Source organism: Poecilia mexicana, unplaced genomic scaffold (assembly GCF_051168715.1).
Source record: "Poecilia mexicana isolate PSO_F unplaced genomic scaffold, ASM5116871v1 scaffold_8, whole genome shotgun sequence".
NCBI lineage: Eukaryota > Metazoa > Chordata > Actinopteri > Cyprinodontiformes > Poeciliidae > Poecilia > Poecilia mexicana.
In genome coordinates this window covers 9752402-9773624 of record NW_028263377.1, presented here as the reverse complement: position 1 = coordinate 9773624, position 21223 = coordinate 9752402, and the positions used below count along the sequence as shown (strand labels likewise).

The 21223-nt window shown below is 38.8% G+C and overlaps 1 protein-coding gene across 2 annotated transcripts; it reads left to right on the top strand.

Annotated features, from left to right (window-relative positions):
• Positions 1-670: 670 nt before the first annotated feature.
• desi1a (desumoylating isopeptidase 1a) lies at positions 671-7274 on the top strand. Of its 2 annotated transcripts, XM_088008221.1 has the most exons (7): positions 671-847; positions 1094-1115; positions 1273-1342; positions 2607-2716; positions 2825-2947; positions 4267-4388; positions 5767-7274. In XM_088008221.1, the coding sequence occupies exons 1-6, from the start codon at positions 757-759 to the stop codon at positions 4355-4357; spliced, it is 507 nt and encodes a 168-aa protein (XP_087864347.1). In that variant the 5' UTR covers positions 671-756; the 3' UTR covers positions 4358-4388; positions 5767-7274. The 2 variants fall into 2 exon arrangements, with proteins under 2 accessions (XP_087864347.1, XP_014829059.1); XM_014973573.2 differs by having other exon boundaries at positions 4267-7274.
• The last annotated feature ends 13949 nt before the right edge of the window (positions 7275-21223 follow it).

Genomic DNA, 21223 nt, shown 5'->3' with positions numbered 1-21223 from the left:
AGCAAAAGCATAGTAGCCCTAGAGGAGCTGCAGAGATTCACAGCTCAAGAAACACATAGTGGTGGCAGCATCATACTGTTGACTTTTCTTTATCAGGGACATGGAAGCCAGTCAGAGTTGATTGGAAGATTGGAGCAGGGTTCACCTTCCACCATCGATTTATCCTTTTTCTTCTACTTCAAAATCATGCAACCATATGTGATGATCTATCACATAACACCGCAATGACAAGTTTAACAATGATTAAGATGAAACAACAACAGCATATTGTTTTAGAAAATAATTTCTTTTACACAAATATTAGTTGTTGTTTTTTTTAATCTAAAATAAGATTGCATTTTCTATCCTTTTTAAGCAGTGATTTAATTAAGACAATTTAGATAAAAGCCACCATTTGTCAGCTGAGAATATCGATTTTTAAAATGATTATTATTATTTACTATCATATGACAATCTTCGAGCCCAAATCGTTGTTAGGCTTAAAATAGTGTGAAGTCACAAAAACAGTTAAAGTAAAACAGAAAAATGTGTCATTGACCTTCAACGTAAAACTACATGCTCTTTTAAAAACTAATCTTGATGTAACGTTTCCTCTTTCTCTGTAGAGGTTAGTTTTATTTTGAAAGTAACAAAAGCGGAAGTCAGCAGACGTAATGACATCACCCTTCTGTTAACTCCTCCCCTTCATCTGTACCGTTTAAGGGTCTGCAGTTCAGCTAACCGAGATAAAAAACCAGATAATTTAGAGTTGAAGTAATGGATAAAAATATACCTCGGTACAATGTTCAACTGTATATCTACGACCTGTCAAGAGGAATGGCTCGCAGCCTTAGTCCTATCATGTTAGGTAAGTTGGTATTAAATAATTGTAATAAAAAAAATAGCGGTTGCAGAATGGCCGAAAGGGGACAATATGTGAATAATATATTTTAACTTTACAGGTCTAATTACTATTTTCCCAGTTTATTAAAATCCTGACTGTTAGTAGTTGTACATTATATCATGGGAACAGGGATGTCATTGGTTTAAACGGGCTCTTCAGAACCAGTTAAAATGCTGTCTCCTATCGTCACTAATCATCTCCTTGTTGCAGGTAAACAGCTGGATGGTATATGGTGAGTCTGACTTCCTGAACCGTAGGAATACTGTATGCTCTGAAATACAACTACAACATGTAGGGCAGTAACTTAAAGAGCATTGCAAAATCTGTATAGCTTGCTACAACGTTTCTGCAGTCTGTAACTTGGATTTACTTTGGCTTTTTTCTCGCAGGCACACAGCTATAGTGGCATATGGTGATGAGTTCTTCTTTGGAGGGGAGGGCATCTCCAGCTGTTCACCGGTAAGATAGATTTGCAGCTCCTAACAGGGAGCTTCAGAGACTTTTTACCCTCCCTTTTAGTCACCCTGCTCCCTGTATGCGGTGGCAAGATAAACCTGAGCCCTTTCTGTTCACAGCTTGGCTTATCATAAACTTTCAAATTACTGCTCTCACTGTCGATAGGAACAAGTGTCTAATTTTCTGACTAATGAAGACCAACACACATCTGCTTTTCCAAAATGGCATGTTCTCTTGTCTTTCTAATTTTAAAGAAAAGCTAAGAGAAAATAAAAGAAATAATTTAATTCCTTAAGAATTTAATTATTAACTATTATAAAATAAGTAAATAAGTATACATTTCTAATTTTCCCCACTGAATTCTAATTTCTTTTTATTATTTTTGCAGCTGAAATTATTTGAAGGGTTTTTACCCATGAAGCAAATAAATGGCGCTAGGCAACAATACTAGTCCCTGTGTACACATGGAAGACAGAAGATGGCTTACGTATTAAGATTTGGAAATGCAATAGTTTATGTTTAAATGCAGATTTTAAACTTGAACATCAAAATTTTAAGTGTAATTTTGCATAACTGTTTTGTTTGTTTTGAAACAAATGCCGCGACCTCTTGCTTGCCTGTGTATTGTTTTAGTTTTTCTCACCATCACAATGAGATAAAAAAAAATTTAAAAATTCTCTTGGTTTTTGTTTTACCGTTTTTCACTCAGTTAATGTGTTTTTCTTGAGATTAAATCTGTAAATATTCTGCTTTTTCTATGAATTGGAAAAAAGCTACTTTTTGACAGCTTTTTAAAAATATTTCACAAAAAATGTAGCTGTAATCAGAATACTTTATTGTGTTTTTTTTTTAATGACCATGCAGAGTCTAAATGCCACTAATATAATTAAACTTTCATAGACGTCACATGGAAAACATGATTGAAGCTGATAATGACATTAGTTATAAAAAAAGTTTAAAAAAAAAAAGTAGATGCATAAAATTCAATGGCAACATTTAAAAGAGCGCCGAAAGACGAGACCAAAGCGAAATGAACGAGAAAAAAAATCCTGTTCACATACGATATTAACCCTTTACAGTTGTTTATGTTTATGGTTGTGATAAGTACCGTCTTCCTCGCTGCAGCTAATTATTGATGAGTTTCCACATCCAACAAAGTTGTAGCTTTTAGTTTTGCCCTGAAGGAAAAAAAAGAACTAAATGAGCGGGGTGTTGTTCCCGCGGCATTTCAGTTTCAAAACGCTTTTCTCTGTGTGGTTTATGTCAGGGAGGGACGATGCTGGGGCCTCCAGACACGGTGGTGGAGCTGGGCGAGACCGAAGTGACGGAGGAGATCTTCATGGACTACCTCTCCTCTCTGGGAGAAACAACATACAGGTCCTGGGGGCCGTCTTGTCCTCTTTTGCAGCGAAGCTATTCCCGGTCCAGTCGTGACTTCAGCGTCAAGATGATGAATCTCAAACCTTCTCTTGCTTGTTTGTTCAGAGGCGACAGGTATCGTCTGTTCGAGCACAACTGCAACACGTTCACCAACGAGGTGGCCCAGTTCCTGACTGGCAGGACCATCCCGTCGTACATCACAGACCTGCCGTCGGAGGTCCTCTCCACGTGAGTGACCGGCTTCCACAGAAACTGGTTTAGAGTTACGATAAACAGACCTGGTTTATTCTCCTGGAATGACACGGTGGCTTGAGGGGAGTTTTGGTTCGGTCACAAGGCCAGTCACAGCTGAGACACAAGTTTTACCACAGATTCGGTGTGATCTGCTTCCAGCTACAGACAGGACCCAGAGCTTCTCTTACAGGGATAAAAAAAAAAGACAATTATATGTTACTATTTATATGTAACACACATTGTATATTGTCACCTTCCTAAGATAGTAGCTTGCTGAATTTTTTATTCTTTTTGCCTAAGACATCTTTTGTAAAAAAAAAAAAAAAAAGAAAGAAAAAAAAGTGGTGATTTTTGTTGTTGCCAAAATTACTTTTGGCAAGAAACAATGACTTGGGCCATTATTTTAGGAAAGTTAGGATATGTAAAATGTGTATAAGATAATTAATTATTAGTCATTTGCAACTTGTTTAAATCTGTTAAGACCTTTTTCATCCACTTTAAATTATAGAACAGGAGCAATTGGTATTTTTTGTTTAACAAAAGACAGCATGCGAACAAACACGATTCAGATAAGCCGAGTATAGAGAGTTTATTCTAAAACGTTAATAAAATCAACTCACCCAGGTTAGAATATTTTTAAAATGACGTAAATAAGGAGCTCAATTCCACTTTCAGTGCCTTTAAAGGTGAGGAAAGTAAACATGTCATGTGTATATTTAGGGATTTCCATTGGTAATGTTTTCGTAAATGTTGCGGCATTCATTTCCCAAAAGCCGAAATTGAATCAACTTGGAAGTTGGATCCCTGGTTCGATTCCAAGCACAGATTGTTTTTGCATGATGTGTCCACGTTCTTTATGGTCCTGTAGACAGAGACCAGCCGCCCTTTGACCCTGCAGAAATAAGCAGTGTAGATAATGAGTCAGTGAGTGAGTGTGTGTGGTAAATGTTCATTTAGGACACATAAATGCAGTTTTTAATAATCAAACGTGTAAATGTAAAAAATAAAAAAATCTCAGATTTTAGTCAATTTATAGTGTCTCAGGTTGTGACTGTTGTGAAATAATATGAGTTATGGGTTGAAATCCAAACACTTTCTATTTATTTCTCTCTTTCTCGACTCTCCGTCACTTAAAATCAGTAAACGGAGGGTCTGCATTTCTTAAAATTTACTTCAACTTAATCACAACACATTTAAATGGCTTCTGGTCTGATGAACCGTGAATTATAAAGTTTAATTTCTGTGATGGAGTCATTGATATGTAGTTTGTTTTTTATTATTTCAAATAAAATCTCTTTTGTCCCATCCTCCAGACCGTTCGGCCAAATCCTTCGACCGATCCTCGACTCCATCCACATCGCCCCGCCCGGAGGCAACGTCATCAACGGTGGGAGAAACATCTGACCGCCCGACGGAGCCGCCCGGTGTTCTGCAGGTCTCTTTCAGTGTTGCTGATCTCTTTTAACTCTTTTGTTTCCCGTCTTTGTTTCTCATTCGTTCTGCATAATAAGTGACCACCGACTTAAGGGGGAAATATTTTTCACATCCGAGAGATTTTACAGCATGCCAGTGATTTGACAGTAGAGGCGACGCATCTTGTTTTTGGTCTTTGTGCGATTTGTGAAATTGAAACAAACAAAAACACAGCATTTAATCAATGCAGTTCAATTTTCACATACAACCAACTTGGTTTGGATAACCTTTTTTGTTTCTTCCCCTCAATAAACACAATCTTCATTTGGAAACTGTACATTTTTTAAAATTCGCCTAAGTTATCATTGTCTGATGTGAAAATGAGAAAAAAATGAGAATGTATATTTAATCAGTTAATGTAGGAAACAGATTCTGATATTTACTCTCAGTATAAGATGAAGAATAACATAATAAAGTCTTCATGTGATGTAAATAAGGAGCTAAATTCCACTTTGTAATGGATAAATTAATCAAAATCCCTGAAGGTTTTACTCTGAAACAAAATTTTCCATTGAAAATTAAGTGTTAAATTACACTTGACTATGTTATTCATCGCTGGAGTTTATTCTTTAAACGTATTCATATTTGGTAAAGTCATCCTGACTTTAAGTCGGTCACATTTCTATATTTGCACCTTGTTCATGTTTGTTAGCCTTTAGTTTATGTCCAATCAACATTCTTTTTATATGTGTCTGTAATCTGTTTTGATTTATATTTTCATTTTGTTGACGCACAATATGTTGTTGAGGAATAAGAATAACTTAAACATTTTCCTCTATAGAAATTACTCCATATTTTTCCATTTTGTTTGTGTTCAGTACATGAAGAGTTTTCTTTAAAATTGCATCCTGCTCCCTCAACCATACAACAATAACCTGCTTGAGTCCTTTAACAGCCACCAGAGTGTGTTTGAACTCCAGCACACCTCTGTGCCTTCATCCCCCTCTGCCTAACTAGACTCTCAGCCTCCATAAGGCTGTTTAAAGTTGACATAGTGTCTATATAACAAATAGGATGTAATAATATGAATTACACATCTAGTGCACAAAGCAACACCCTCTACAATCTTATTGTACAACACACATGATGCACCGCTTTGAGTACAACACAGCTCCCGTCCACACACTTACTGCTACCCCGGGTAAAATGACTGGAAGTAAATTAATCTTTTATCGAAGCAGAAATATTCTGAAACGCAAAAGAATTTGAGAAATCGATTGGGAATTAGGAGTGTTTTTAGCGTTAGCCACTCTTGACCCGGATGTTTTGAAGAACCCCTTTTGGGTAATTGGACAGGGTTCCATCACCCCACAATTCTGTTTTTTGTTTTTATTTTACAGGATTTAAGTCTCAAGGCTGAGACGGCCTTGGAAGAAAGATAGTTTTGTGTCCCATCAACCGTTTCTGTGGCCAAATTCTCTTCATCATCCTTCTGCACAACTACCCAACGTTAGTTCAATTTCAGTTTTCTGCCAAAAAAAGTCACTTCTTCTGATATTTCAGATTCTCCTATAGTCCGACACATTGCACCACAGTCGGCATGCAGTGCTTATCCAAATATTCATCCGCCAGGAGTTTTTGTCTTCATCGTTTAATCTTTAATCACAATCCCATCTGAACCGAAGACACAACTCTTGATAAATTCGCCACAGTGTCAAGCAAACTCCACATGTTTAAGTTTGTAAAGGTTGGAAGCTCTTTTCCTGGGATGCCTCCAAGGTGACTGGCATGTAGATCACGACTTATGGTTGCTAAGGAAACGTGGCTTTCTTTTAACTCCCTTACCATATTTCTTACTGTGCACTATGGCAAATCTTCATCCAGTTGCTTTTACCTTTTTAATTATTGCTTTAGCAGAGACAACCTAAACTCTGCTATTTACCAACTTTCCAAGATCTGCCTTACTTAAACCTGCTCTCTTGCCGTTCCCATTTTGAAGAGAATTTGGCCTTTTGTCATGTCATGTTTTCACCACTAGGCAAACAGGATGTTGTGGTGGTCAAAGTTCCTGATCTACAGATAGCTAAGGGATATTTCTAAATGTTCTACACTGAATAAACATACTAAAACTAAAGGGTGTAAAATTATTCTCCTGCGATGAAAGATTAATTCGTTTCAAGGCTTTTTAAATATCCTTAGCAGGGGTGCCAATTAGTGCGGGAGGGGCACAGTACACTAATTAAACGGCAGGCTTTAGGGTCTTTTCAGAACGTTTTTCTGCACGAACACAAACTACGAGCACAGTATCGAGAAGTAAGAATCTCCGAGGGTCTAAACCAGCATTAAGCTTCATGTTCTCGTGCAATAAACAAACCTTCCACCCTCGCTTTCCCAGCAGCCACTGGGGTCGGCCATTCTTAGTCTCGCTCTCCTGCATCAGGACGCAAATGCTCCAGGAGAACTTGAGAGTTCCCCACCTTCTCTCCAGCTCACTGACACACCAACCCGACCGCTGAAATGTATCACTGAACAAGTCGCCCTTTATCGCGCCGGTGTACGTCGTTGCTTGCTGCTAGCCGTCCTGTGAAACTGCAGATTGCACCAGATATTTATAGGTATTGTTTACCGATTTATTTAAGAACAAAACAGTGTTATATATTTCTGCACTTTGTATTGTTTGTGTAATGTGGGTTTTTGTTTTTTCCTTGGTATTTCTTTGTAAATCTATCTGTGAATTAAAGTCGTTGAAACTCCTTCTGTGGTGTTTCTTGTCAAATCCAGCGATTCTCAGTAGGCTTTAAACGCAGACTCACGAGTACTTTGATGAATTAAGATAATCTGTTCAAATGAAAGAATGCATATTTTCTTTGTGTGTACCAATAAACATTTTACCTCACTGTGGAGAAAATTCAGCCCGTTTTTCTTTGCCAGACTTTTAATTTTAGCCACAACAGAAGATTATAAGATTATAGCACAACATATCAATACGATTTAGGTCATAACTTTGACTAGGCCTCTCCAAATCCTTTGTTTGTTTCTTTGTGTTACAAATAGCTTCATAGCTTGGTAGATGTTGAATGTCTTCAAATCAAATCATTGAGTTTGTTTAGGCTACTTCATGTTGTCATGCATGCATAGAGGAGGTTCATGAATACACACACAAATGTTGAGATTATTTCACATCAGGTGTTGGAAAATGAAAGATTTTCTAGCCCACCTGTGTTGTTAATTGTCAATGTTTTATCTGTCCACCAGGTGGCAGGGTTCACCTACAGTTCAGTTAATAACGCCAAGCTGCTGCAAGGTGTCCCACAAAATACAGACCGAAAGATTTTTTTTAGGTTAAACAGACAATCCTAAGAGCTATATTACCAATGGCTCTCGCTTTCACAAAACGCTTTATTTCTCTTGGGGAAATTCAGTGAAGCATAGCCTCGTCTTTCTACTGTCTCTCTAACCTGCTGTGGTGTGGGGAAGGAGCCATTAGTGGAGCCTGATGCTGAAATGCGAGGAGCTGCACACAGGAGAGTTTCTTCTGCAGTTCAGAGACTGGGGCTGTTTGTGGACCTGAGGGGAGATTTAATGAACCTGCACTGGTTCAGGTGTCACCCCTACAGAGATGGAATCCAGCTCACTCCACTTCATCTCCTTCAAATAAAAACAAAACAAAACAACAAAAACAAAAGTTCTGTTTCAACTTATTCCATTTATTTAGCACTGGTTCACAATTAATGAAATTTTATAGGACTTCATGCTGCAGCATGTATATTTGATCAAAATATGTATTTTACCTATTTGTTGAAGGTGTCACTGACTCGGCACTAAGTGCAGAAATGCACTGCTTGTGGTCTCTGCTACGCTCCAACCTGCCATCAGAGCCTGTCATAAATGCTCAGGCTATTTAGCATAGCCACCGATGACCGCGGATATAAAATGATGCTAATGGTGGAGTTATTTCTCCACCATTAGCATATTTAGCAGCGCATACATAAGCTTGATTGACAGCGCTATGACACTTCCCCTGGCTCTGATTGGCAAACATTGGCCATTGTTTGAGAGGAGCCACTCTCTTTTAATAGGACGAACTCATGAACACAACCTGGTTGAGGATGAGTGGTGTGTGTGCAACAGTGTGTGAGTGGACAGGAAGGAAAGACAGAAGGAAAACACAGAACTACTGGGACAGGAGGACATCCAGTGGGACATAAAGCTAAAGGCAGTGACAGCCATGCCAATGGATTCATACAGGAAAGATGAACAGTAAGCCTACTTTCGATGCAAACACAAAACAAAGAGAGTATACTTTTAATTTGAGGAGGAACTGCTAATAATATATGCATGGAGAGCAGTAGGAGAAAAAAGTAAAGACAGGAAAAGCCATAGACTTCATCACAGGTTAAAATAGAGCCTTACAACTAGAAGATCTGGCCCTTAGGAGCACCAGAAAACCTGCAGTCATAAAGCCAAGTGCTCTGTAGAGAACAATTGACTTATTGATTAATCAGGACTTTAAGTGTAAAATGAAATTATTGTTATTATTAAGAAGAGAAAATGCAACCGGTGAAGCACGATTTCTCCTTTTGACTTTCCTTTTAATTTCCATTCTTCTATCCACTGAGGTAATTTTGTATTTCTGTCATATACAGGTGCTGGTCATAAAATTAGAATATTGTGATAAAGTTCATTATTTTCCATAATGTCATGATAAAAATTAAATTGTCATATATTTTAGATTCATTGCACACCAACTGAAATATTTCAGGTCTTTTATTGTTTTAATTTTGATGATTTTGGCAAACAGCTCATGAAAACCCAAAATCCCTGTCTCAAAAAATTAGAATATTATGAAAAGGTTCTCTGAACGAGCAATAAAAATAATCATCTGAATCAACAAAGTAACTCTAAACACCTGAAAAAGATTCCTGAGGCCTTTAAAAACTCCCAGCCTGGTTCGTTACTCAAAACCGCAATCATGGGTCAGACTGCTGACCTGACTGCTGTCCAGAAGGCCATCACTGACATCCTCAAGCAAGAGGGTGAGAAACAGATAGAAATTTCTGAACGAATCGGCTGTTTGCAGAGTGTTATATCAAGGCACCTCAGTGGGAAGTCAGTAGGAAGGAAAAAGTGTGGCAGAAAACGCTGCACAACGAGAAGAGGTGACCGGACCCTGAGGGAGATTGTGGAGAAGGGCCGATTCAAGACCTTGGGGGAAGCAGTGGACTGAGTCTGGAGTAGAAACATCCAGAGCCACTGTGCACAGGCGTGTGCAGGAAATGAGCTACAGGTGCCGCATTCCCCAGGTCAAAGGTCAAGCCACTTTTGAACCAGAAACAGCGGCAGAAGCGCCTGACCTGGGCTACAGAGAAGCAGCACTTTGGACCACTGTTGTTCAGTGGTCCAAAGTACTTTTTTCGGATGAAAGCAAACTTTGCATGTCATTCGGAAATCAAAGTGCCAGACTCTGGAGGAAGACTGGGGAGAAGGAAATGCCAAAATGCCAGAAGTCCAGTGTCAAGTACCCACAGTCAGTGATGGTCTGGGTGCCATGTCAGCTGCTGGTGTTGGTCCACTGGGTTTTATCAAGGGCAGGATCAATGCAGCCGCTATCAGAAGATTTTGGAGCACTTCATGCTTCCATCTGCTGAAAAGTTTTATGGAGATGAAAATTTAATTTGGTCTGGAATCGGCCCTTCTCCACAATCTTCCTCAGGGTCCGGTCACCTCTTCTCGTTGTGCAGCGTTTTCTGCCACACTTTTTCCTTCCTACTGACTTCCCACTGAGGTGCCTTGATATAACACTCTGCAAACAGCCGATTCGTTCAGAAATTTCTTTCTGTTTCTCACCCTCTTGCTTGAGGATGTCAGTGATGGCCTTCTGGACAGCAGTCAGGTCAGCAGTCTGACCCATGATTGCGGTTTTGAGTAACGAACCAGGCTGGGAGTTTTTAAAGGCCTCAGGAATCTTTTTCAGGTGTTTAGAGTTACTTTGTTGATTCAGATGATTATTTTTATTGCTCGTTCAGAGAACCTTTTCATAATATTCTAATTTTTTGAGACAGGGATTTTGGGTTTTCATGAGCTGTTTGCCAAAATCATCAAAATTAAAACAATAAAAGACCTGAAATATTTCAGTTGGTGTGCAATGAATCTAAAATATATGACAATTTAATTTTTATCATGACATTATGGAAAATAATGAACTTTATCACAATATTCTAATTTTATGACCAGCACCTGTAAGTCTGATTATTAAAATGGGTATTGAGCTTTAACAATTCTTATTATCCCCTTTACATACACTGTTATTAGTAGGACACAATAAACCTCTTCAGGGAATCCAAGGCTAAAATTTGCCTGGCAGTAGTTTCACTTTTATAATTTCCCCAGAAACCGCCCACCTGCAAACAAGCAGCAAAATAAAAAAGCGCCAAAACCGACTTTCTGATTTATAAGAAAAGAAAGCCCATAAAACATATTTATAATTTTCAGATTTAAAATCACAAAACTGCAGTATAAGGTGAAATAAACAAACAAACTTTCTGACATAACAGGATTTATATCTATCATTGCTACAAATAAATAACATGAGTATTTAGATTTTGCACTAGGCATACTTTAGAAATGGTAGATTTCCCATCATAGAATTAAAAAAAACAGATATGGACAATCTGATCCATCCCAAAAAGAAGGAAGGAAATAATGCATACAGCCTACATTGTCCTTTCTCCAGGTGACGAAGTCGATTTAACTCACCTAGCCGGAAAGTCATGGTTGTCCTTGCAGGACTTGACAAACGTTGCCGCTCTCTCCTCTTTCGAGAACACCGTCAGGCCGGGTCAGAGCCGCGACCATTGGACCTGCATTGTCCTGCTGTGAAGACGCATGCTGCAGTGACGCGTAGGGGTGACTTCTTTGTTTCGTTTAGCCTTTGCAACTCTACAGTTCATTTCACACTCTAGTTCATTAAAATAAACCGGTTTGCACAGTGAAGAGCTCTGGTAGCTTTAGGGGGCAGTTGAGGTGGCAACTTAAGCGCATGTTGAGGTTTTAAGTGAATAACAGATTTTCAAGAACCTCAATTACAGACATAGAAACAGGATTATATTCAACGCTATTGAGAAACGTCTGGCCCAAAACATACTGCCAAACACTGCGAGGAGACTTTACTCTCAACATAATAGGAACCGTGAGCACAAGACTGGCAAGCTCTGAGCCGCACCTTAAAGGCACAAAGCTCAAATTCAAGAATACTTTATTCATCCCAAAGGGAAATAAAATAAAATAAAATGTACTGCTGCCTGGAGATACAGTAATAGATTTTTTTTTTTTGCATCCCTTCTCTCTATGAGTTTAAACCGTGTATATAAAGCAACGTAGACCTCAAGAAGTACAGATTTTATTCTGTATTTTCGTGTAAAGTACCAGGAAAGATCTTTGTTTTAGTCTTTCTTCCACACCTCTTGACATGCTCAGCATCACTCAGTAAAACTCTTCTTTTTTTGGGGGGGTGGAGGGAGGGAGCGACATATGGGAAAACAGAATCGCTGTTGGAGCCAAAGTGACACTTACTCCAGCCGAAAAAGAGACCGAGGCGGCAAAACCACGAAGCAAAAACACCAGTGAAGTCAAAAAAGACTTTACTGTTTTATTGTTGGTTTTAAGTTGTTGGTCTTTTGACTTATAAATAATAAGCAATGCAGCCAATCTTTGTGCCTTTGTGTGTTTAATAATACCGTTATTTCTGAATTGCATGTAACTAATTCGATATGTTGATAAATGTTAATTTCATGTACTGGTATATCCAGAGTCACCTCACATTAAAATGGTTTCAAGTAGCAAACTAATCCGAATATAAGATTCAAAAATAAGTTTTGTTTCTGCTTGTGTCACGGGAGTTTTAATGAACACTAGAGATTATTAGATAAAGAAAAGAAAGGACATTGTTTCCAGGAAAGGACCTAACGTGAACTCTCCTGAAAGGTTTATTCATGGAACAGCTTCCTTGTCATTTAGCGTTTAAATCTGTAATTAACAGATCAATGTACCGTTATCGAAGCTTGCCCCGTCGTTTTAAGAAAGGAATAATTAACTTTGCGCAGGATGTGGGTCAAGTTCACTTCGAGGTGACTGTGGAAGTCTAAATCTGAAGCGTAGCAGGTTGAAATAAACCAGTCAAATGGTTGGGAATTGCATAACCCTAATAAATTATCCAGAGCTAAACCAGATTTCTGGGCACGCACTTTGTCGAGAGAGAGAAACATAATTGTCCAAATATTACGTAGAAACACACACACACACACACACACACACACACACACACACACACACACACACCGTGTGTAACAGGCTCTTTCTTGTGCTGTCACAATGCTTGTCTCTACATCTAATTAGGTTCGGTCTCAGAGGAGTCTGGCTAAATGTTCGAAGCTACATCAGTAAGTGTGATGATTATTCTTGTCCAGTCATGCTTGCTCCGACATGGACTTATCTCTGCTGCGTCAGTTTGAATGAGTGTCAATTTGTTGCAGTAGGCTTTTTGCTTTTTATCTCTTCTTTTCTCTCGACAGCTCATCTCCATTTAGATCTTTTGCCTTCCCATATAAATCTTCTTTGCCATTCAGCCTCTCTTGCCTCAGTCTCGCCAAGCATGCTTCTATTTCTTCCCCCCTTCATCTCTTTCCTGCTTTTCCCCCTGAATATCATGCCATTCCTTTCCTCTTTGACTGATTTGCTCCCTTCTCTTCTTTTTCTTGGCATTCTTGATTGCCTGTGTTTTTTTTATGTATATATAAATATATATAAGCCGCCAGCTCTCTTGCTTTTCAAACCTCCTCAAATTTATTTTCACGTCCGACTTCTTTACCTGTGATCATATTCATATCATACTAACTACACTGAGTTTCTCTGGCGAAAATTCAAAAAATACAAAGAACATTTAAAGAACAAATCCCACCTCTTGCATCCCAGTACAACGTAATGGCACACTTAATAATCTGAACTTTTAGATATGCGTAATGTGATTCGTCCTCGCTCCTCTTGTTATGTGAACAAACACTGTGTTTGGTTTTCTATTCTATTTTGGTGTCAGTTCTGCACAAGAACTATTGTAGTAGCATAATTTTTATCCACATTTTCATTTTGCTTCAATGTTTAGGAAAAGAAAAGAAAATTCCCCGGTTGTATTACTCATTCTGTTTCACCCAGCCCTTTCATTGAACACCTCTGCACGCCTTCCTGCCTTTTTTCCCCTTCTACATCCCAACTTGTCATCTGCCTCCACGGGTAACCAGCTAGGGACGAACCACCAGCTGTCCGGGTCAGCCGTACCTCTGCACCGCGCGACTGAGTCGGGACACGCGTCACGTCCTTGCATAAAATACACGGATGCATAAATACACAGAGACATGTGAACTGTCTTCAAGAACTTCTGCCACATCACTCACTATTTCCACATGCGTGGCCTGACCTTGGCTTGCGCCATCTGGATGAAAGTGTGTGCGCTGGAGAGGACTTGCATGTACCTGGAAATCTTCCTGCGTAGAAGAGCTCTTTGTGCGCTGGACTGGTGCAATGCTTGACCTCAACTGGTCAATCAAAAGTTTATCTCAAAGGTGCAACAGTAGGGTTGGCAACATGGACTTGGAAGTTTGTCACAATATTTGGCGGTACTATTATGTTAATGAAAGTGACGATACAAGCTATTTAACGTATTTTTCAGACTATAAGCCACTTAAAAAAAACACAAAAAAAAACTGTAGATGTGGCTTATAATAAGATGCGCTCTATAGTCTGGAAAATATGGTATTACATTTTTTTTTTAGATTGTGTGTCACAGCTATTATAGCCCCACAGACACAAATTCTACTGAAAAACATTCCCATTTATATCACTAATCTGCGCATAGTAGCTGCATTTTCCAATGTGTTGGTATTTACTGATGCTTACAGACAACAAACAGTGAAGAAAATAGTAAAATGATGAATCTGGAGAATATGAAAATGTTTTTTTGGGGCGGGGGGTTGAACATTGTTAATTGAAACTGACAAAGTCAACAATGAATAAAAACTCAGGAAATTTATCACGATAACTGATAAACAATACGATATGACACAATAAATGCAATACTATATTTATTAATTCATTTTACTTCTTTTTCTTTTTCCAATATAATCAGGATATTATGATTATTCCTAGTTACCTTCTACGTGCCTTCAACAAAAATATGACATATCCCATTTACAACAGCTGTCTTTTCTTTTTTTTGTTTTTTACTTCCCAGCTTTCATAAAGCCTACCATATTCCTTTAGCAAAGGTTCTGGTAGCAGATTCTGTCACCATGTCCTCTGTCTGACATGGATGCTGTTGAGTGGGTCTGAAAAGATCTCTTTGTGCGGATAAAAACTGTAAGAGCACATTTCAGACCTGGTAAAATGGTGTGAATGCATGACAAGGAGTACACACAGGAGAGTTAGCTGCGAAGAGGCTTTGTTTGTTAAGAGAAGAAGTGCTCTGACAGTAGAAATTGTTCTGTTAAAAGATGATGTGCTCCTCCGGGAACACGAGGCCAAAGTGAAAAAAAAAACAAAAAACTGGAACACAGATACGACAGAGCTCTTCCTAGTTAGTAATCACAACAGCTTAAAATCCACTCAGCTGTTTTTGATCGTCGTTCCAGGCAGAACGACTGCGGGCCGGATTCAAGGCAACAGTAGTACCGTTTGTGCCAACGTGGAGCCCTCTGGTTAAAATGTCCTGTGAAATAAATCTAATTTCGGCTAAAAATTTATTTCACTGGTTTGAATAGAATCCAAACATCTCACTGAAGCTAACTGTACTTGGTGATATACGCACTACTTTGAGATAAACATGCTATTCCCACAACTAAGATTACAAATAAAGTTGTCCATATAAGCCTTTGCGGATAAGATTTGGTGATTTGTTTTTCCTCTGTTGTGGTCAGTATGTCTAAGAGTAGCAGAATAATTGAATGAATCATCAATAAAGCGAAGAGCCATGTAGCATTATGCTACCACTTTGATTTTACATACATAAATACACAACATAATATATTAAACTGAGTTATCATAGGGATATAATATGTTTTTGTTCAAAACTAACATGAATTTCAGAAGGTCTGCATTTTGTACCAGAGTTTGAAATATTAATTAGCTAAGAAAATGCTAGCTTACATTGTTAGCATTTTTAGCTAACACCAGAAATGACAGGACGGTTTTCCTACTTTAAATCTGTACCAGAAGCTTATCTATTTCAACTGTGAGCATAATTTGATTTTAGAAGTCAAAAAACACCAACACAGATGGTCACACATCCTCTTCTGCGAGTTAAAAATAGTAGGGATGTAAACCATAACTCCTGCTGAACCTCCCACATGCACAGACAGATAATCTATCCTGAGATTTTAAGGAAAAGACAAAATTGCTTGTGTTTCTGGAAGATGATTTTTAATTCAGTGTCCCAAATGATGGAGACGCCACACCAACACAGATGCACACAAACCGTGACAGAGGGGTTTGTCCACTTTCATAGACATGCAGTTGAGTTGTGGAAACTCTCCAAAGGCATGATTTCCCCAGATGGCCAGAGTTTTAAAAAGAGGAGGCCAAAGTGAGACACTGATAGGTGGGTCCTTTGCAGTTCCTGTCCACACGCCCCAAAGATTAAAAGTGCGTTATCTGACTGTTTAGGCAAGCTGTGTTGTTTGACCTTTAGGAAAAGATTCCAACAGTGACTTTAGCTGTCAGGTTGGAAGGTTAAAGGAGTCTACGAAACAAAAATCTAATGCATTAGAACGGTGGAGAAGACAAGAGGGGGAAAAGACAAATTTAAAGGATTTGGAAATAATTTCAAACGATATGCTTAAAATTGTCACGTTTGGAGATTTACAAACATTAGAGTGAAAGAGTCCACAGAAAAAGAGGACGAGTGGAAAAGTTATTGTGCCCCTTTTCAGTAGGAGACTGCTTCAATGTCAACCCAAGGTCATTTTTCTGAACCAGAAATGCAAATTCTCAAAAGTCAGAGTCAAATGCTCTTAGGCGGTAAGTTGCAGTATTCATCCTTTGCAGGAATCAAGGTGGTTTTTGCTTTAAAGGATTTAGAAATAGGTCGTGTTTCTTTACAGCATTTTTCATTTTATTTTTTTTCACATCGACAGTTTCAGTCCCTTCATTCTCAACTCGTTTTGATTATGAAAAGGAGACATCTGCCGCAAGGCTGTTTTGTTCCGGCAGTCCGGGGTAAGTTTCATACCTCATCAAGTAAATGTATTTTCTTACCATCTACTCCTGGTGTACGTTAAGGAAATGTAGTTTTATGTCCTTAATAAGTTATACGGAGTGACTGTAAGGACAAAACACAAGCCATAAATCCATGACTAACGTAATAATTATTTACTTCCAGATTTTATAAACAAAAATAATTTATCACAAAATAAACTGTTAAGCAGTATTTATGGGATGCTTGGTTATAAAACTGATCCAATGCCACTGATGACAAAAAATATGTATTCTAAAAAAGAAACTGAAGATATTTCACTGACGATACCTGTAAAATGATGATTAAAGTACAAGTATGGATTTCCACTCCAGCTTCTTATTGTAGACAAGGTTTTTAAAAAGCGTGCTTAGAAACAACAACTAATGGAGTGTGCTCTGACTACTGATGTCAATCCAGGCAGTCAGATTTGGACCAGGACTATTCCACAGGGACGCTCTTATTTATTTATTCACAGCAACACACACACTCACTGACACTTTACATAATTACTATAGATCTCTAACGATATCCAGTCTGCCCTAATCTTCTACACCAGTTTCCTAAAACTTTCTTTTACTGCTGATGACACATTTTGTAAAAATGACAACATATTACCCCATTTAGGCTGTTTTTTACTCAAACAAATCTTATATCATTCACCACTTCAAACTAGGAATAAACAATTTGCTAACATTTAAAGACAGGACTCATGTTAGGATTTATACCCAGTTTATAAATTAGTTGGTTGAGCTTTATGTAGAAGCAATAAGTGGCTAGAAGGCAGTTAATAAGGTACTTTTTATCTGGCACTAAACTTAACTTATTAATCACTGTTTGACTAATGTAAATTAATCCTTTCATGCACAGTGGTCACTGCAGTGGACAGCTATTTAAAAGCCATTTTCTTTTGCTTCTTGTGGATTTGTATGTTATAAATGCACACAGACCACTGAAGTGGACGCTAATGCATCATAAAATACACTATCAACTATTGGCCATCAGCTGCAAATGCAAGAAATTATTTTTGTTAAATCCAATATGGCTGACCGACCCGGTCCCTCCTTCTATTGTAGACGACTCTTACAGGTAAAAAAAAATATTGTGACATCAGATAACCCTAAAGAACAATACTACTGATGTATTTTTTCAAATAACAACTTTGTATTTGGAGAAAATAACAATTGATAACCTAAAAAAAATGTAATCAAAAAAAAAAATAATAATTTTTTTACAATTTTTTCCCTACCTTTTCTTATGCCTTAAGAAAATTTAAAAAAATGGAAAAAAAATCCTGACATAAAGGATCATAATTCATGCATGAATTGTGATCATGCATGGCCACCCAGTTCATAGCTGAACTGGGTGTTCAGCTATGAACTGGGCCACCCAGTTCATAGCCCAGTTCACCCAGTTCATAGCTGAACTGGGTGGCCAAGAGAGAGCTGTAAACAGTTAAATGGTATTGGAATAACCCCTCATTATTTCACACAATGCAAGAGATCCCACATTGACACTTTCCCATCCATAAACTCTGTTTTGGTCTTGCCCTATATCTTCTCTTCAACTCCTTTGGGGTTTCGGGTTTTTCTCCCGCGCAATAGTCGGGGCTGGCAAACTCAATTGGCTGCTTCTCCACGTAAACAACTCTCCCACTGGCACGATTACTCATCGTACCAGACGATGAAAAGGCCCCGAACGTCCCAGCAGATATCAGTTAGTCAACACGGCATTTGAAACCGGCGTGGAAAAGGCAAGACGTTCTGCCTCAGGGAGAGGTTGTAATACCAAAAGCAGTCAAAAACATTTTGGCGCTGATCTTAGGAGTGAAAAATTCACTCTAAAACTGAGCTGGAGTTTATTCTGTAATCAGTTTCTCATTCATGTTGATCCAAAGCTACTTTTGTGATCCATAAACATGTAGCTGTTTTAGTCCATAAAAATACTTTATGGAGCCCAAGGGGAAATTAAATATATGGTGTTAGTCTGCCAACATAAACAAATATGAAAAGGCAGAAAAGAACTGCCAGTGTCAACAGAAGTTTAAAAAGATTTTTTTTTAAATTCCTATCTGCATATTAGTTAGATTTACTCCTAAAGTCTCAGTTTATAACCCCTAATTTAGTTCATGTACAATATATTGTTTCTCTAAAAATTGATCAGAGTTCTTAAAGTTGGCACTTTTGACTTTTTATTTTCTCTGACTGTTAATATGACATCCCATTTCTTTAAAATAAAAAAAATACTCTAAAAATAAAAATATGTGTTGACAATACTGTAACTGTACATCTGCTTCGTCCACAGTCACCAAATCCATCCAGAACAGAATATCTGGCATTTGGTGGAATCGGACATTCGCATTGTTGGTGTTCAGGCAACAATTCTGCAGTTACCATGACAGGTAACTGCAGATGTTTACGACACTTTGTTGAATCCATGGGTGTTTTCACTCCTGCTAGTACGGTATGCTAAGTTTGATTGGGGCCACATTTGTTACATGTTCAGCTGATGTGGTTCGCTTTCACACTTAACCATGTAAAATGACTCCAAGTCCTTGAGCCACTCGCCTGTGGTGGCGCTGCACCAAGAACCACTGAAGAAAACGGCACAGAAACCTCTGAAGAAGTCACTGAGCTCAACTTCCTCCTTTACAAAATGTGAACAAAACTTTGATTTTAGCGGTCGTGGGATTTTTGTTTTCTCCTGCAGGTGCTAAAGTCGTGCATTTGTTTTGTTTGTACTTACCCAGAAGGCCCAGCACTTATAGTCCGCTTCCTGCTTTTGGAGCGACCTCCAGTCTGCTTTGCATTCACATGTGCATTCAGGACCGCACTAGAGTTCACTTCAACCAAACCGAGACTTAGGCTTTTATGCAGTTTACACCTGCGTCAGAGTTCAATTACGCATTCATACCTCCCCAATTGAACAAAACTTTATACGCAAACGAACTAAAGCCGACTAAACAAAAAAATTAAGGTCCTTCTGAAGGCAAAAACGGGTTTAAGCCAAGCGTGTCTTAAAAAGCAGACAGTGAGTGTAAAGTTGAAATGAAATCAGAAACACACTCGTTCGGTTTGTATCATATACGTTTCACAAAAACCGCTTTGCGTTAAGAAAGTTTATCGCCGGTGAAGTTGGCGTGAGCTGAGGACCCTGCTGACAAAAACCTACATGAGACCCCCTTTCGTGCTTGACACCAATCTACAACCTAGCAATCTTTGTTCACTGCAGTGGGGTTGGAAACGGCTCCGATAGCGTAATAACAGCCAAAACTGTAGCGCAGTTGTTTCAAGTGGATAAATTTAGCAGCTGGGTGCATGAGAAGTTTGCATATCTTCTCAGATGCGAGCAAAGAGCCAGGGAACTACAAAGAGCTGAGCCTTTGCTGAGCAGTTGATTTTACTTATGAGCTGAAAAAGCCTTGAGCGACTCAGTGACAACACACTGAGCAAAAGATACAGAGGCACACAGAAGAAGAAGAAAAAAAAAAAAACTAGAGATGAGTCAAGAGAACGAGGACGGGGACACAAACAGAACACACAGGGAAACAGACCTAGGGGGACGGATACTCACATACATAAATAAACACATCAAGTATAGAAGAGATCCAGATCTTTGCACTGTGCTTCCAACCCATCGCCGACCCCCTTTCTATTGTTCTGCACATTTTTCACGCTTATTCATCGTTTTGCGGCATTCTCCGCTGCTATTCGTCATACCGTTTTGGAGCCGTAAACAACCTGCATGATTTCACGCTTCTTCTTCTTCTTCTTCTTGCAGAGAGACAAGGGGTGGGGTGTGGGGAAAAGAAAAACAAAGAGAATCTGATACGGCGACACCGTGAGCTGCAAGTATCTCCGACTTTGTATTCCGCAGCTGTCAAGTGTTGTTGTTTTAATTGGAGCCCAACTCGGCTCGTTGCAGCAGTCAGATCCTCTCAACCCGACCTCAAAAAACAACATCCACTCAGCCTCTCGGTTTATCCGACCGCACACTCTGGCGCGCAGAAGGAGAACGACATCTGCAGGGAGGGACGAGTGAAAGAGTCTCTTTGCAAATACACAGAATGAAGAGTTGAATAAATTGGTTAAAAGATTGCTCCATTCTGCTGAAATTCTGAGCTATCGCAGGTGGGAAGGTAAAAATTTCCTCGCAGTGATTCTTCACCTTCTTTCAACTCAGTCTCCATATTTTTCATTCATTATGAGCATTATGGGAAATACTTTCACCAATACACGCCATAGATCATTTCCTTTCCATCCTGGATGATAACGTAGTCAACTACTAATCCTACAATGTGTACGTCTAAACAAGCAGTTGTTTGCTCAGGAGAATAACCCTGAAGTTCATTTCAAGCCCCCATGTTTGTCTGGAACTGTCTTTAGGATTTCAAGACTCCTGGGTTAAAAAAAAAAAGAAAAAAGAATTTAATTAAATATATTTCACTGTATTTCTTGCCTGGCTTTGTGGTACGGTAACACTGATGATTGTGGACCACTGGGAGAAATCCCTCTCTAAGACGTTGCTGGGGTAGCTGGTCTATTACCAGTTGTCGTTGGCATTAACATGAACCATCCCAG

Excerpts from the sequence above, each read along its gene's own strand:
- desi1a (XM_088008221.1), top strand. The coding sequence starts at position 757 with ATGGATAAAAATATACCTCGGTACAATGTTCAACTGTATATCTACGAC. Across the intron at positions 848-1,093 it reads CCTTAGTCCTATCATGTTAG|GTAAACAGCTGGATGGTATA; the intron begins GTAAGTTGGTAT and ends TCCTTGTTGCAG. Across the intron at positions 1,343-2,606 it reads GCATCTCCAGCTGTTCACCG|GGAGGGACGATGCTGGGGCC; the intron begins GTAAGATAGATT and ends GGTTTATGTCAG.